At 47.8% G+C, this 15,967-nt stretch overlaps 1 protein-coding gene across 2 annotated transcripts in view; it reads right to left on the bottom strand.

Moving 5' to 3' along the window:
- Positions 1–671: 671 nt before the first annotated feature.
- The window catches only part of ATOH8 (atonal bHLH transcription factor 8), a 46,924-nt gene continuing 31,628 nt past the window's right edge, over positions 672–15,967 (bottom strand). Inside the window, exons 3-4 of one of the 2 annotated variants that reach the window (XM_020969527.2) lie at positions 14,099–14,297; positions 672–1,906 (exon numbers count right to left, since the gene is read on the bottom strand). In XM_020969527.2, coding sequence (XP_020825186.1) covers positions 14,130–14,297 — 168 coding nt within the window. In that variant the 3' untranslated portion in view covers positions 672–1,906; positions 14,099–14,129. The remainder of the gene's footprint in view (positions 1,907–14,098; positions 14,298–15,967) is intronic. The other variant, XM_020969528.2, reaches the window with a different exon arrangement.

The following is a 15,967-nucleotide window of genomic DNA, read 5'->3' as shown; positions in this document are numbered from 1 at the left end:
CAGCCGCGCGCTAATAAATCCACATCTTAAATCACGTCTGGGTCTCACTCGCTGATTTCTCGGTACAACACCTCCACCAATGTGGGTTGGCACCTTGAAGTCACCTTCCCCAGAGTCACACAGCAAACCTGTGTCAGAGATGGGACTCAGACTCGCTCAGCCTCGTTCCGAGGCTGGTTCATCATCCCCTCTATACCAAGGGTTCCTAACTGGTTTTGTTCCTTAAACCACTTCAACAAAATAATAATAATAATGATGATGATAGCAGCTATTTATACGTCATTTACTATGTGCAGATTTGGTGCCGAGTGTTTATAGTTATTATCTCATTTGATTCTCACAACAACACTAGGAGGGAGGTGCCATTATTATCCCCATTTTACATATGAGGAAACTGAGGCAAACAAAGGTTAAGTGACTTGCCCAGAATCCCACAGCTAGTAAGTGTCTGAGGCTAGATTTGAATTCAGGTCTTCTGACTCCAACCCCTCCACTGTGCTTCTAAAATGTGTTGTAAACCTTCAAGGTAATTTAATATACTACTCATAATATTTTGCAATTATTTACTGCCACGAAAGGATTTTTAGCACTGAATCCCTTGAACCATTGTCTCAAATCCCCAGGGGGACCCCTGTTAACTGGCAACCACCACTCTATGCCACGCTGCCTCAGACAATGTACTTTTTTATTTCCAAATACTCTATTCATGTTAATTGTAATAATTTCAACAATACAAATCTATGTCCACCACAAAATCCACTCGGTCTGGCAAGTGTGTTTCTCCATATAGATTTTTTTTGGTTTTTACTTCAATTTGAAGCAAACAGTAAAGCATAGAAATAAGATGCTTTAGCCATTAGAGCAGGAGGAGGTCCGGGAGAAGCCATAGGAGCTCCTCTCCAGGCTAGCCCCACTCTCCAGGCTAGCCCACTTCCCCCACATCTTTCCCTCCCCAAGTCAGGCATTCAGTCAGTCCCTCTGCCTGTAGGATCTGGAATGAATGAGCCCCCTGCCCTTCCCACCTCCCCCCCATGACCCTGAAAAGAAAAAACAATCCTTTTGCTCCCCTCTTGTTGGCCACAAGAAGATCCTGGGAGGCCTTTCACATGTCTTGGTTTGGCTAAAAGAAAGTGAGGAAATGCCCTCTCCCAAGCCCCCAGTCTCCTAGTCCCCCTAAGTGGGCAAAGGAGCAGGAGTCACAGCTTCCCGACCCCACAGAGATATGGGGGGTGCCCCCTGAGCTATAAGGCTGAGTAGAGGGCAAAGAGGTGTTCGGCAGAGAACAGGATCCAATCCTCCCACCCTCTGACTGTCCCCGTTGCACCCAACTCTGAAACATCTGTGGGTCTCCATTTGGGAATGCTTGTTTGTAGCCCAAACGAGGTCCTGGGAACTTGGGAGCCAAAGGGGACCCAGAGGAGGAGCATTGAGGGCTCAGAATCTGTCCGTCCCTAGGAGCTGACTCTTTCTGTGGGATCCAGATGGAATTCCTGACTTCTCTTTGAGGGGGATATTTCCAAACAAAAAGTAACCATGTGACATTCAAACAGATAAAAGTCGGTCAAATCTTTGGCAATGGCCCAAGAATGCTGGGCAAGGGGAAACCGTTCCATCTTCTGTCTCCACTCTTCCTTGCCAAAGAGGGAAGGGCCAGTGGGGCTTGGATGAAGTCAGGGAAGGAAGAGAAGAGAGTTTGAGAAAGTGAGATCTTTTCATGATCTCTCTCTGTCCGGTCCATTGACAGTCTGAGCAAGGATGTTCATCTCAGAGGAGGACAGGTGATTTGGAGGATGTGAGCTACAGATAGGCATCACTGGGTCAGAGTCATCTGTGCCCTTGGCCCAGGCTGAAGAAGAAGATCATTAGCAGGGAGGGGTAGAGAATCCACTTAGATCCACGATCACTCCTGAAAGAAATCACAAACAATTAATTAGAGCAGAGTTTCTCAGTGCTAGAGGGGCAGGGTGGGTCTCAAGAGGGTCCAGGAAGGATTTAATAATTAATTCTGAATGCATGAATGAATGAATGAACACAGGATTCAATGAGGGTCATCTGAGATGATATCACTGCCCTTCCTGGAACACAGAATCACCAGAGATCCAAAGGAACCCCCCAATCTAGTCCAACACCTCATTTTACAGATGAGGAAACCGAGGCCTAGCAAAGACATCAGTTAGGATTCAAACCCAAGTCCTCTGCTATGTACTCTTATTTACCCCAAATCCAGGAAATTTAACCCTCTTCTTTTCTTTTTAGATATTATGTTCTCTGTCCTCACTCAAACCACATCTAGAGTATCCTGGTCAATCCCGAGCACTGTTTTTCAGGAAGGACATTTTAGGGAGGACGTTGAGAAGCTAGAGGGTACTGGAGAGGTGACCAGAACCCCAGGGGACTAGAGATGACACCATTGGAGGATTGGCTGAAAACCCGGGAAGGAGCACTTAGCCTGGAGAAAGGAAAGCTCAGGGAAGCCATGATATCTGTCCCCAAGTATTTGAGTGGCTGTTATGTGGGAAAAATTTCCTTTTTTTCTGCTTGGCCTCAGAGAACAGAACTAGTAATAAAAGATGGGAATTACAAAGGGGCAAATGTAGGCTTGATATCAGGAAAAAACTTCCTAATCATTAGAGTGGAATGGAAGTGGATTGGGTTGGGGGAAGTAATGAGTTCCCCATCACTGGAGGGCTATAAGCAGAAGCTAGATGACCATTTGCTTGCTCTGCTGGAAGGAGAATTCTTGGTCTGCTCTGGTTTGGAACCATCTTAGATTCTTTCGAACTTTGAGATTCTGGGATTCTGAGCTAGGGGTCAACCCTCTGATTCTGAAACTAAGTCACGCATTCAGAATTAAACCCACACCCAATGGGGTTGGGACCATAAGACCAAGACCCCAAAGATCCCTAAGAGCCTAGCACACGTCACTTGATATTTAAGACCTTTTCTAGAAGAGCCGTAAGTAGACATTTTCCACCAGAGGCAAGCAGCCAGGAAGGGACTCACCTGGGGTGTGAGCCATTATTAGAGGAGGGTTGGGTGGTCCATCCAGCTGCTTCCTATTTTAACTAACTATTCCTGCTAACTAGGGGCTAATCTCAGTTGTTTCTAGGTTGTTACAGGAATGCAAGCACAGTGGAGCCTCTCTAAATTTCAGCACCCCAGGGCAAAGGTCCAGAGGCCCCACTCTAGTTACAACTCTGCCTTTCCAGCTGTAATACTCCTTTTTGGATCTCACCACAGATGTACAAAATAGGCTGAGAAGCTCACGCTGGGGGTGGTTGTCCATAGATTTTGCAAGTGAGCAGGGGGAAGGGCATCTTTTCTGAAATGTTTGCTTGGTGGAGAGCCAGGTCTAGGATCTAGCCTTGGGGTTTCATGAGAGGGCTTGAGGGAGGGCCAGACTTGCTGGGTAAAACAACTCACTTCCACAAAGCTGAAATGCATCAGTTGCAAATAGCTGGGGTTTGTGCCTGGGATGAGATGGGGCTAAGAAGTGTCCAAAGAGGAAAAATGATTCTTGGCAAAGAGGGGAAAGCTTTCTCCAATGAACAGTGACTAAAATGGAAAGGAGAAAGAAAGAAGCTTGATGTGGGAAATATGGCTCTCTCATTTTCAGAGGCCACAGTGCTCTCTGGGACCCTCCAGGAATCTGCTTTTTGTTAGAGTCTGATGGAGGATTTAGGAACGGAAAGCAGGTCCACTGGGATGAGAGGGGGAGGGGAGTCAGCAGGGGAGTAATTTACTGCCCTCATCTTTCCTGGTGGTCAAGCTACAGGAGCTAACTCCTCAAGAAGCCTGCCTGTCAATTTAGGGAAGGAGGCAGGGAGCTGTAGGAATGTTTCAGCAACATTCTCCATTGGGCTGGCCATGGGCACACAGAGGGGATGAGCCCTACGCCCTGGACCTTCCTTCTCGTGGGGCCAGAGATTGAGAGCTAGAAGGAAACTCAAAGGTCATGAAACCCATCCAGGATGGATTGGAGTGCAGAGAGACCAATTCCAAAGCTATTGCAATTGCCTAGGCGTGAAGAAATCGGGACCTTCACCGAGGAGGCATCTGTGGGTGGGGAGAGAGGGGACATACAGAAGAAGGAAGGGCAGCACGTGGCAACAGACTGAATGATGAACTTGGAGACAACCAGCCTTCCCAGTCTGGTTGTGCATTTCTCCCTTTTACTGACACTGTGGTCCACTGAAATTGGCCTTCTTGGGGTTCTTCATTTCTCACCTCCAGGCTTTTGCCTTGGCTGTCACCCACACCTGGTATGCACTCCCTCCTCACTGCCAACCCTTGGCATGCATGGCTTCCTTCAAGGCTCTAACACTACCTTCTATAAGGTGCCTATCCAGATCCCTGTAGCTAATGGCTCCCTGCCCCCCCCCAAAATAAGTCTGTGTCTGTTTTGGGTTCACCTTTATAAATGTGTTTCCTCCCCTAGCTGTATCGTAAGCTCCTTGAGGTAAGCAAGGCTTACTTCACTTTTGTCTGTGCATCTTCAGTGTCTAATACCATGCCCGGCACATGGTGGGTACTTAATCAATGCTTGTAGATTTACTGAATGCAGCCCCTCTTTTTACAGATGAGGAAAAACATAGGCCCAGAGAGACTGTATCACGTGCCCATGCTCACACAGGCAACCTAAGCTGGGACTTGAACTCAGATCCTCTGACTTCCATCCCACTGCACCACATCTGTATGTTAGGACAGAAACAACCACATGGTTTCATAGATGAGAAGATCTAGGTTTGAGTCTCAGCTCTGACATTTATGTAACATGTGATGCTGGGTAAGTCACCTGACTCCTCTGAGCTTAGGTTTCCACATCTGTAAAATGGGTGTGATCATAGTGGCCTGATGTCCCTTCTGGAAGCAGCTAGATGGAGCATCGGAAGTGTGTACTGGCCCTGGACACTTGCTAGCTGTGTGACCCTGGACAAGTCATCTAACCTCCGTCTAAACTGTAAAACAGAATAATAACAGCACCTACGTCAGCAGGTGTTTGTGAGGATCAAATGAGATAATATTTGTAAAGTGTCTGACACATTGTAGGCACCAGACAAGTGTTTGTGCCCTCCCTCTTCCCCTCTGAGGTAGAGGGCTCCTCCTGGGTAAAGGTCTTTAAACTCATCTAACCCTTTCCTGTTTTCCACTTCAGTCCCCGTAATGCAGCAGAGCCAGAGTTCAGTATATAACTAACCCTTAGACTAAATAAAGGTCCTGGAAAGAGCACAAGGCCAGCAGTCAGGAGACTTGAGTTTGAATTCCACTTTAGTCTCAGAAATCCCAGGAATGCCTGAACTGTAATTTCTTCTACCCTTGTCTCCAAACACCCCAGAACAGGAATATGTTTTCTGGAGGTTATTTACAAGGGAAAACAGCATATCCTGACTCAGGCATAGACATCAAGGTAAACTCAAGAGCAGATAAGGGACATTAAATGAATCCCGGCCTAAGAACCCGGTCTGGCCCATGATCCCCTCTGCTTCAGAGCCTCAGGACAAGAGATTGGCTCTCCTCTGCTATGCTGATCTGGGGGCTGACCCACCAAGACTCTGTGGTCCAAGTTCATTTTTCCCACCTCAGGCTTGTTCTTACACACTCAGGATTTTGTAATCACCCAAGAGACCTCATTGACCAATGGGACAGAGTAATGTAGATTTTAAAATGACTAATGACAGTTTCATGAATGCCTGTAGAATTCTCATTTTAAGCAATGGCAATTAATGGGAAGAAAGGGGTCAGTTCTAGATCTGGTATCATTGATGATTCCTGAGAACTCCCAGGGGTAGAAACTTCCTCCCAGATCTGGATTTCTAGCTCAGAGAATTATTTGGAGGTTATGAGAAGGTTAATTGACTTGCCCATGGCCACATAGCCATATAGCCATATATCTGGCTTCGTGGCTAGGCCTCAAGTCAGGAAAACCTGAGTTCAAATCCAGCCTCAGATACTTACTAGCTGTATGACCCTTCACAAGTCACTTCACCCTGTTTGCCTCAGTTTCCTCATCTGTAAAATGAGCTGGAGAAGGAAATGGCAAACCACTCCAGTATCTCCACCAAGAAAACCCCAAATGGGGTCATGAAGGGTTGTATGTGACTGAGACGACTGACTGAAAAACAACAACATATAGCCAGGCCATCCCAGAGGCAGGATTCCCCACCCTGGCTCTCTCACCTCTAACTCTGTCCCTTACACATCACACTGTCTCTCAGCTTTGCAGAAAAGGCGCTTACTAACTGTTGAATCCAATAATGGCCTTCAGTGCCTTCATGATTAATAGTGGTATTAATGGCACTATGATGGATTTTGTTTTGCCTTTTTTTTTTTAAACCAAGGCCCGTCACACCATACTTCTAAGACAGGCTGCCACCTACTCGGTATAAGGGGCAGTTCCTTCCTGCACCTTTGCTACTTTCCCAGCAGGGGGCAGAAGCAATCAAGGCCCTCAGTACATCCTTCCCACCTGGTGCATCCTCATCTAGGCTTGGAGCTGAACTGGTCGAGTTCAAAGAGGAATCAGGGCCCAGTATCAGAAGCGTTCCTGGGCAGAACTACCTTCCCCTCTCCAAAGGACAGAGATGTCCCAGCAGAACTGAAGGACACAGGCTGTTTTCTCTCCGAGAGCAACTGCCAGGGGTGTGCTCAGCCTGGCGACTCTTGTGGGCCAACTGTTAAATTTTTAGTGGGAGCATCGATACCTCAGAACTGGCAAAGGCTCCCTACAAATTGGGGGAGGAGAAGGGGACACCTCCGGGGATGCCGAGAGGGGCTTGGGCTAGGCAGCACCTGCCTTAGACACAGGGGCAGACCCATGGTGTTCCCAGGCTTCCGGCCATCCTGCAGGGATGGCAGAAGGCTGGCCCTCAAGCTCTAACTGGAAATCTCCTGCTATGAGGATGTTCTGGTGGCCTGCTCAGTCTAGTCAAAAGCCTTCTTCTGCCCCTTGGCATCTCACCTTTCCTTAGGCATTGATTTATTGCCCAGCACAGGTGGGCCCTGGGCATACAAAGACAAAGGGGAAACAGACCCTTATCCCTTCTTGTCTAGACTATTGTGAAAGCCTCCTAATTGGTCTTCAAAATCACCTCAAGTCTCTCCCCTTGCTAATTAATCTTCCACACCAAAAGCGATCCTAAAGCACATATTACCCCTCTCCTCCATCCTCATTCCCCCACTCCCCTTCCCCTACAGCTGCTGTGGCTCCCTAGGGCCTGTAGGATCAAGCTCCTGGGCTCTTCAGTAGAATGTAGGCTCCCTGAGGTCAGGCATTGTTTAATTTTTGTCTTTGTACCCCCAGAGTCCAGCATGGCAACCCGCCCATTGAAGATGCTTAAGAAATTCATGTCCATTGACTAAAGAGCTTACACGGTAGGTACTAAGATAGAATAACGTAAATGCAGGCAAGTAAACGCAAAATAAATACAAATTAATTTGGGGGAGGATGGCACTAACAACTGGGTGGGTCAGGAAATGCTTTTTTTGTGCAACACTAGAGCTGAACCTTGGAGGGGGCTAGTGATTGCCAGAGGCAGAGGTGAGGAAGGAGCACATTCAGGCATGGGGTCCTGCCGATGCCGATGGAGGTAGGAAATGGAATATCACGTATGGGATATAGCAGAAAGACCATTGGACTGAGTCTAGAGACCTGGGTTCCAATTCAGCTGTGCTGTTTCCTAGCCATAAAAACCATAAAAAAAGTCACATCAACTCTCTGAGCCTCAGTTTCCACATTTGTAAATAATTTGGGGACAAACCATACCAAATCAAACCATACCTCACCTGATTGTTATGAGGAAAAAATTTTATAAACCTTCAAGAATTAAAGAAATACAGGCTCTTGTTGATACTGTTATTATCTCTTCTAGCCACTTCACAGAGTCACAGCCTCCCTTTCATTGCCCTACAGAATCCCCTTCATTTCACTCCATGCCTACTCTGTGATAAAACCGTGATAAAATTCTTCTTAGTCTCAGCTAATTATTGATATCCATTATTCAAATATTAATGTTATTGCTATTGACTAGTCTCTGAGGGGAAAGGCATTAGCAGCTGGGGAGAGCAGAAAAGGCCTCCTGCAGAAGGTGAGATAAAGGTGAGTCCTGAACGAAGCCAAGGGAGGGAGCTACACTATCATTATCCCCATTTTACAGATGAGGAACCAGAGGCACAGAGAGGTAAAATGCTTTGACCAGGGTCTGTTGTGTAACTAGGAAGTATTAGAAGTAGAATTTTTAAAAATTTCTATTTTTTGTTAGCACCTTGACTTCTAAATATAGTCTAGAAAGAAAGCAAGGAAGAAAGAGAGAAAGGGAGGGAATAAGAGAGAGAGGGAGGGAAAGAAGGAAGGAAAGAGTGAAAGGAGGGAGGGAAAAAGGAAAGAAAGAAGGGAGGAGAGAAAGAGGGAAAGAAGGAAGGAAAGAGGGAAAGAGGGAGGCAGAGAGGGAGGGAAGAAGAGAAGGAAGGAAGGAGGGGGAGGAGAGAAAGAGGGAAGACAGGAAGAAAAGAGGGAAGGAAGGTGACAGGGCAGGGGGTAAAGGAGAGAAGGAATGAGGGAAGAAGGGAAGAGAGGATAGAAAGAGGGAAGGGGGGCAGCTAGGTGGCGTAGTAGATAGAGCACCGGCCCTGGATTCAGGAGGACCTGAGTTCAAATCTGACCTCAGATACATAACACTCTGGGCAAGTCACTTAACCCCATTGCCTAGCCAAAAAAAAAAAAAAAAAAAGAGGGAAGGAAAGGAAGAGGAAAGGGAGAAAGGGAGGAAGAAAAGCAGTTCCATAAAACTAACCAAGCTAGTAACTGAGTCTGACAGAACATAACAGCGTTCCACCCAGCAGGCTGGGCTTTGAATGCAGCTGTCCTGATTCCAAGCCTGGTACTCCTGCCCCTCCATCATGCCGCCTTATCAGGATTTCTGTCCCCCTTCCACAGCTCCCTCTGAATGCATCCTGTTCCGTGGCAGCGAGCGAGCTTGTGGGAGTCTTTGGAGAAGGCAGCCGGCAGCCCTGAACCAGCTGTGATAAAGGATGGGTCTGGAGCAGGAGGGCCTAAAAAGCCAGCAGGCAGCCTCAGCTGGCCCCCTTGCTGGTTGGGGGAAGTTGTGTGGGAAAGCAGGGCTTTTCCCTGCTGAGGGTCCTTCCTACTCCCTCCGAGCCAGGACTGAGTCCCTGGGTCTCCCACAGCCCAGGGGACTGGCTCTGTAAGGCTTCCCACCTGCTGTCCAACCCCTTTGATGCTTTCCAGATGACTGCATTTGTAATAAGAGAGTTCCTTTAAAAGTAACACCTGCAAGGCCCTGACCGCCTGGGACACACGTTCACTCCCACTCTACCTGACACCCAGGCGGCAGAGGCACTGCCCAGGGACTGTAGAGTGAGGAAGAGGGGAGCCAGAGACAAGAGGGGAGAGGGGCTAAGGAGCAGTCTGGCGCCTTCCTGCCTCGCTCTTCTCAACTTTTCATCACTAACCTTTAAAAAAATAACATTTTCACATAGAGATCCTTCAAAAAGCATAGTGCATATTGTCAGGCTTTCTTAAATAGAAGTCTTGAATCTAATTTAATCTTCTATAACGCAGAACCCAAATGAGGAGTTTCAATGACTATACTCAGACTAACAAATCCGCAGGTAGAGGGCGCAATATAAAAGACACTCAGCTATGTGACCCTAGGCAAGGTAAGGAACTGCTCTTAGCCTCAGTTTCCTCATCTGTAAAATGGGAATAATCATAGCACCATTGTGCTCCCAACATTGTTGTGAGTTCCAAATGAGATAACATATGTAAAAAAGCACTTGACAAACCTTGAATTCTATCAAAATGTTTAATAATAATAATATAGTGAATGACCCAAGATTTTTTGAATTCTGGTGTCTTTTTTTTTTATAATTTTTATTTTCTCCTTAGATGTCATTCCTGCAATCAGGGTTAAGTGACTTACCCAGGGTCACACAGCTAATAAGTGTCAAGTGTCTGAGGCCACATTTGAACTCATTTCCTCCTGACTCTAAGGCCAGAGTTCTATCTACTGTGCCACCTAGCTACCCCTTAGATGTCATTTCTTCCTGAAATTAGTGGGACTTCTTCTAGCACAGTGATTCTTCCATACACACACATATGCATAATATTTTTTCACATTTTAAAAACAAATTTAAGTTCCAAATTCTCTTCCTCCCACCCATCCTCCACCCATAGAGAAGGCAAGAAATGCAGCACAGTGATTCTTAAGCTGGGGTCCATGAACTTTAAAAAATAACTTCTTTGTTAACTCTATACTGTAATTGGTTACCTTTCTAATCTGATTTATTTATGCATTTGAAAACATTCTGAGAGTGGGTCCATAGATTTCAACAGACTGAAAAGGGGTTCAGGGCACATTCAAAAAGGTTAAAACGCCCTGTTCTAGCTGACCTTGCCTAACTTTCTAATTCTAACCTGCCCAGGGTCACACAGCTAATAAGTTTCCAAGGCCAGATTTGAAATCAGGAAAATGAGTCTCCCTGACTCCAGGCCCAGAGCTCTATCCACTACCCACTTAGCTGCCCCAGACAATGTGTACACATGTAAATATAAGGGAAGCAACCAGGTAAGCTCCCATCCCCTTAACTGGAGCCGGGGCCACTTCCTTTGCTAAAGCACTTGGTGATTTGGGATAATGGAGCAAACCGGGTGTAGCCTGGGTTACATCTTGGTGATGGGGGTGGGGGTGGAGGTGGGTTGTGAACAAACCTACAGCACTATAGAAGGGGGGGTGCTTTTGCTCTCCCTCTGTCTTCTTTTTTGTCTCTAGAATATGTACTTCCTCTCCCTCTCTCCTCCTCCCCCCACCAGGCACTCCCAAGCACTGGAGAACTCACATGTGCACTCACACACACATGCATACACACACACAGACACACACACACACACATATCCCTTGACGGGTAGGGTGCAAATGATCACTGTTCACACGTGACAAGTGAGCAGGTGTTTAGCTAGGTGAGCTTGACCCCTGGGTTTGGCCTTCTGGCTGCCTCTTCTACTTTGTGTATCTTTCCCTGAGCAAAGATGGCTAAGCAGTAATCCTGGGATGGGTGTTTCTAGCCTTGGAGGCAGCCATGTGAGTACAAGAGGACAGGAGCCATTTGCTCCCTCAGTCTGTGCCAGCTGCACTCTGGGAGGTGTCCCCTACGGCTATTATAGTGCCTCTTGGAGGAGAAGGCAATCACCAACAGAGGGGAGTGCCTACCCCCTGGCATAGTTTGCTACAAGACAAAAAACCTGAAGGAGATTGTGCTGAGTTGAGCGGAAGGTGAAGTGCCCATCCAGCATTAGTGTCAATCTCCTGGGAGAGTTTAAGAGTAATTCCAAGTTTCTTCATGCATTGGTCAATGCAAGCTTGTGACTGTTTTGTATTCTAAGCATTTCTTTGATACTGGGAGAAACAAATAGCTGTCCTATACCTGATCTACATTGTAGATTGAGGGCCTTTCTACACTCTTTTGGGGCATACTAGACATGAGCTAAACCTACATAGGGTGATTTCCCCCAAGGATACTGAGTGGGAGCATGAGTGAGAGAAAGGTCTGCCTCTTTTAGGTCCAGGTTCTTCAAGAAGGAAGTAAGAAAGGAAGAAAAGAAGGGAGGGAGGAAGGAGAGAAGGAAGCATTTATTTAGCGCCCCCCATTGGCTGGACACTGTGCTATATAAGCACTTTACAAATATATTATTCAATCTTCACAACAAACCTGGGAGGTAGGTACTATTATGATCCCCATTTTAGAATTGAGGAAACCATGGCAGACAGAGGTTAAGTGACTCGCCCAAGGTCATACAGCTTATTGTCTGAGGTGGATTTGAACTTAGGCTTTCCTGACTTTAAAAGCGACTAGGTGGTGCAGTGGATAGAGTACCATGCCTGCAATCTGGAAGACTCATCTTCCTGAGTTCAAATCTGGCCTCAGACACTTACTAGCTGTGTGACCCTGGGTAAGTCACTTTTAACTCTGCCTCTCTGCAATTTCCACCTCCCCTCTAGGGCCAAGCTGAACAAAGCTAATCCCTCTTACACATCCCAGCCTTTCCAGTACTTGAAAACAGTTATCATGTCCCCTGAGTCTGTTTCTCGGGCCAAATGTCTCCATTGTCTTCACCCTCTTCTCATATAGAAATAAGCGAGTATTTTAAGGGCCAGCAGTGGGATTGCAAAGACAAAAATAAAACATACCCTGCCCTCAAGAAGTTCATATTCTATTAGGGGAAGGCAGCATACGCATGTGTAAATATATGTGTGTGCAGGGGTTTTCTTGGTGGAGATACTGGCGTGGTTTGACATTCCTCCAGTCCATTTTACAGATGAGGAAACTGACGCAAACCGGGTTCAGTGACTTGCCCAGTGCCACACAGCTAGTAAGTGTCTAAGGCTAGATTTGAAGTCAGGAAGGTGATTCTTCCTGTTTGCAGCCTGGTGCTCTGTGCACTGTGGCGCCACCTAGTGGTCCCTTAGATAACATAGAAGAGCTCATATTTGAGAGGCAAGCGGTAGGGACTGGGTTTGTGTCAGGAACTCTTGGAAGCTCCCTCTACCAATGTAGGTGGGCACTTTTTCCGCAACCCGTTCAGTCAGAGAGTTGCCTAGAGCCCTGAGAGGTGAAGCAATGCTTGTACTGGATCCTAGAAGTAACAGTCAACCAGCATTTATTAAGCACTAACTGTTTGCCTGACACTGGAGACAAAGTCAAAACAAAAAACTGCACCAGCAAAAGCAGCCCCTGCCCTCCAGGAGCTCACATTCTAATTCACATGGGACGATTCGGTCGGCCCAGCACTTGGCCGCTACGGGGAGGGCGAGTTGGTCGCCTTTCTCTGGAAGCTCTCCGGTTTCTCAATGTCCTTCTTCAGTTCGGGTTCTCAGTACCGAACTCAATACTCTAGATATCATGTGACCAGGACCCTTCTTGAACTCAGCTCCCCCCACTGGTTCTACCCACCCCTCCCCCTCAGGAGAGGGAGCCCATCTAATGAACACTTGTCCAAATCCTTTGGAGGAACTCAGGCACTTGGGACAGATGAGATGGATGCCCCCGATATTTGGATAATTATAAATATTTAGCCTTTCTGGGGCTTCTGCTCATTCCAACTGGAACCCAAAAGCAAAACAGAGGAGGGGAAAGAAGGAAAAATGAAGTGTTGGAGGCTGAGCAAAGTACAGATGAAATGCAAATAGGTCCTCCAAATCCCCATGCTTTGGGCTGTAAAAAGCTGACCACCCACCGGCAAACTTTATGATCGACTTTTTCCACTGCTGGAGTGGAGTGGTTGTCCTGTAATGGAGGGAGGGAGGCAGGGGAGCAAAAGAAAAAGTAGAGAAGGGGAAGGACTGAAAGTGGAAAACAGAAAAACTCCACGTGACATTCAGGGTCTCATGTCATTATTTGACACATGAAAACATTCCTTCCTTCCTCCCCTCCCCCTGCACCCCCAGCCTCAGGGGGCCTGAGATCCTTCTCACTGTCAGACACCACACACAAAAGAAATCCCAGCTCCAGAAAGGAGTTTCTGTCCATTTCACATGTTAAATAAGGTGGGGAAAGGACAACACGACTCCCAGTGTTAACTGCACTCTAGACAGCTCTGGGGTATTGGGGTGGGGTGGGGAAGAGGGAGGGTGGAAATTGAGGTTGTGCCGTTACTCAGTGAGTCTTTCTTTTCTCTATTCCTTCATCCCCTCTGGCTTTCCAGCCACTCTCCCCAGGCAGCAAACTTGACCCCAAAGAGGCTTCACTTAATGAAGAAGTCGCCAAACGTTCCGCAGAGCACCCCGATTCCTCACACCAACAAACATACCTCAGAGGGCTCTCCCATGAGGCAAGTCTCTAGAAAGACTCCACATCACGGTATGATTCAATAGGCTAAGCTAAGCTGCCCACAAAACCGGTGGGTGGATAGGGGGTGAAGGTGGGGGGCAGCTATTAATGAGAATTTGGTCTCAGCCCGCTTTCTGATGAACTGACAAGGTCTCTATATCATTCTCCCTTTGAGCCCCTCCCCGCCTCTCCCCACCCCTTCTGCACTGTAACAGCTTTATGCTCTGGGTTTATTTAGGGTGACGGATATAATTACTTTCTGCTGCCGTGTTGTTCTTTTTTAAAATCTAAGAATCAATCAGGCTCTCTCCACACTCTGCCCTCCCCAATGGCGCCGCCTCATCTGCTACTCCTCCAGACTGGACTCCATCCCTTCCAGCCGTCCGCAGCCCGAGTGAGCGTCCAAGGGAACGAAAGGCCACGGGGAGCATTAATAAGAGGGCCTTTATACACACCTGGAGGAAAAAACCCGCGTTAATGTGCAGGAAAGGGAGAATATAACATTTAGAAAAAAAAAAAGATAAGGTGGAGAAAAGCTGAGGACTCCGGCTCCAAGCCCCAGCCGTCCCACCACGTTGACTGCGGCGGCGCTCTGACAGTGGGGCTGTTATTCATAACCAAGTTTCCTCTCTCACAAAGGACCTTTTGCATGGTTTTTCCTCCTGCCTCAAAAACAGCTGCTCTCAATGTTGTATCCTGAGTGATGATGAGGCTCTGAAAGTGTTTTGGGGGAACAGATGGCCAGGGGAGAGCTGGGGAATGTGCCAGCAGAGGGCCAGGGCAGGCGGCCAAATCCTTCAGTGACTGAGTCCTTTTGGTTCCAGCTCGCGTGCCTTTCCCCTGCCCTCTGCCCTCAGTGGCGCCAGGAGAACTTCCCAACCAGCGTTCTGAACATCTGGAGTCTGCGACTGCCAGGAGGGGGGTGGAGGGGGAGAGAGGCGGAGGGGAGGGGAAGGGAGAGGGGGAAAAAAAAAAACCCTCTCTGCTCCAGCTCAGCTCCTATGTACTCCATAGCGTTACTGACTAACAGAACAACTAATCGAAACCAAAAGCGGCCCAAATGAGAAGCAGGCCGGCGCCCCAGCTGCCGCCAGATGCAAGGCTGCTTCTAGCGGGGCTACTCCGGAGAAATGGGGCGGGTTTTGCTAGGGGCTTTAAGACACCCGCCCTATTGTCTCCCTCCGCTCCCCCCCCCAAACTGGAGTCAGAGATGGCCCCAACTCTGGTGGGGTACCCTACCCCCCCAATGCTCCAGGGTGAAAGGCTTTCATCAAAGCATGCGGGTTTCTCTACAGTGCAGCCCGGAGGGGAGGGGGCTGCAGAGTGGGGGCCGCTGTAAGGGAGAGGGGAGCTCGAGAGGCTTCAGTGTTGGGGCAGCCCAGCAGAGTTGGGATAATAGACGCATTGCTTATAAGGGAGAGCTGAGGGCAGGGAGGGGGCGCCTGGAAAGGAAAACCAGAAGGGTGTATGGGAAAAGACCACTGGGGTCAGAGAAACTGGATTCTAACGCCAGCTCTGCGTACTTCAATTCCATTCACCCGATTCAATGCAATCCACTTGTATTAAGCTTAATTTATTCTCTATTAGAAATGAAGAGGCAGAAGCAAGAAGTCCTCCCTTCAAGCAGTTTACACTCGGCCGGTAGAACTGGCAACTGCTTGGTCATGGGACTTGGGTAGGGTGAGGGAAAGAGAAAGGACGACACTAACCTGGGGCACTGGAAGAATCAGAGCCTAGAAGAATGGTGAGAGGGAGGGAGGGAGACAGAGAGGCAGGGTGAAGGAAAGAGGAAGGGAGAGGGGGAGAGAAGAGAGAAGAGACACAGAATGCCGCACAGAAAAGAGAGAAATTTTATTAAGCATTTACTCTATGCCAGGCACTGTGCTAAGCATATATAGATTTAGAGCTTAAAGGGAATTCAAAGATCAGCTCCAGTCCTCTCCTTTTACAGGTCCTATACTGAGGCCCAGAGAATTTAAGAAAGTGATGTCCTCGAGAGAAATGAGGAAGTTTGAGGGGGCAGACAATGAGTTTGGGATGCCCCCAGGACATCTGCAAAGATATGAAGAAAGATGAGGGACCCACTATGGGCACAGCAAGCGGACAGGAAGGAGCCAGGAAAACC

This window comes from Phascolarctos cinereus, unplaced genomic scaffold (assembly GCF_003287225.1).
Source record: "Phascolarctos cinereus isolate Bilbo 61053 unplaced genomic scaffold, phaCin_HiC Scaffold_2;HRSCAF=192, whole genome shotgun sequence".
Taxonomy (NCBI): Eukaryota; Metazoa; Chordata; class Mammalia; order Diprotodontia; family Phascolarctidae; genus Phascolarctos; species Phascolarctos cinereus.
Note: the sequence above shows the minus strand (reverse complement) of the source record. Positions and strands in the feature narration are given on the sequence as shown.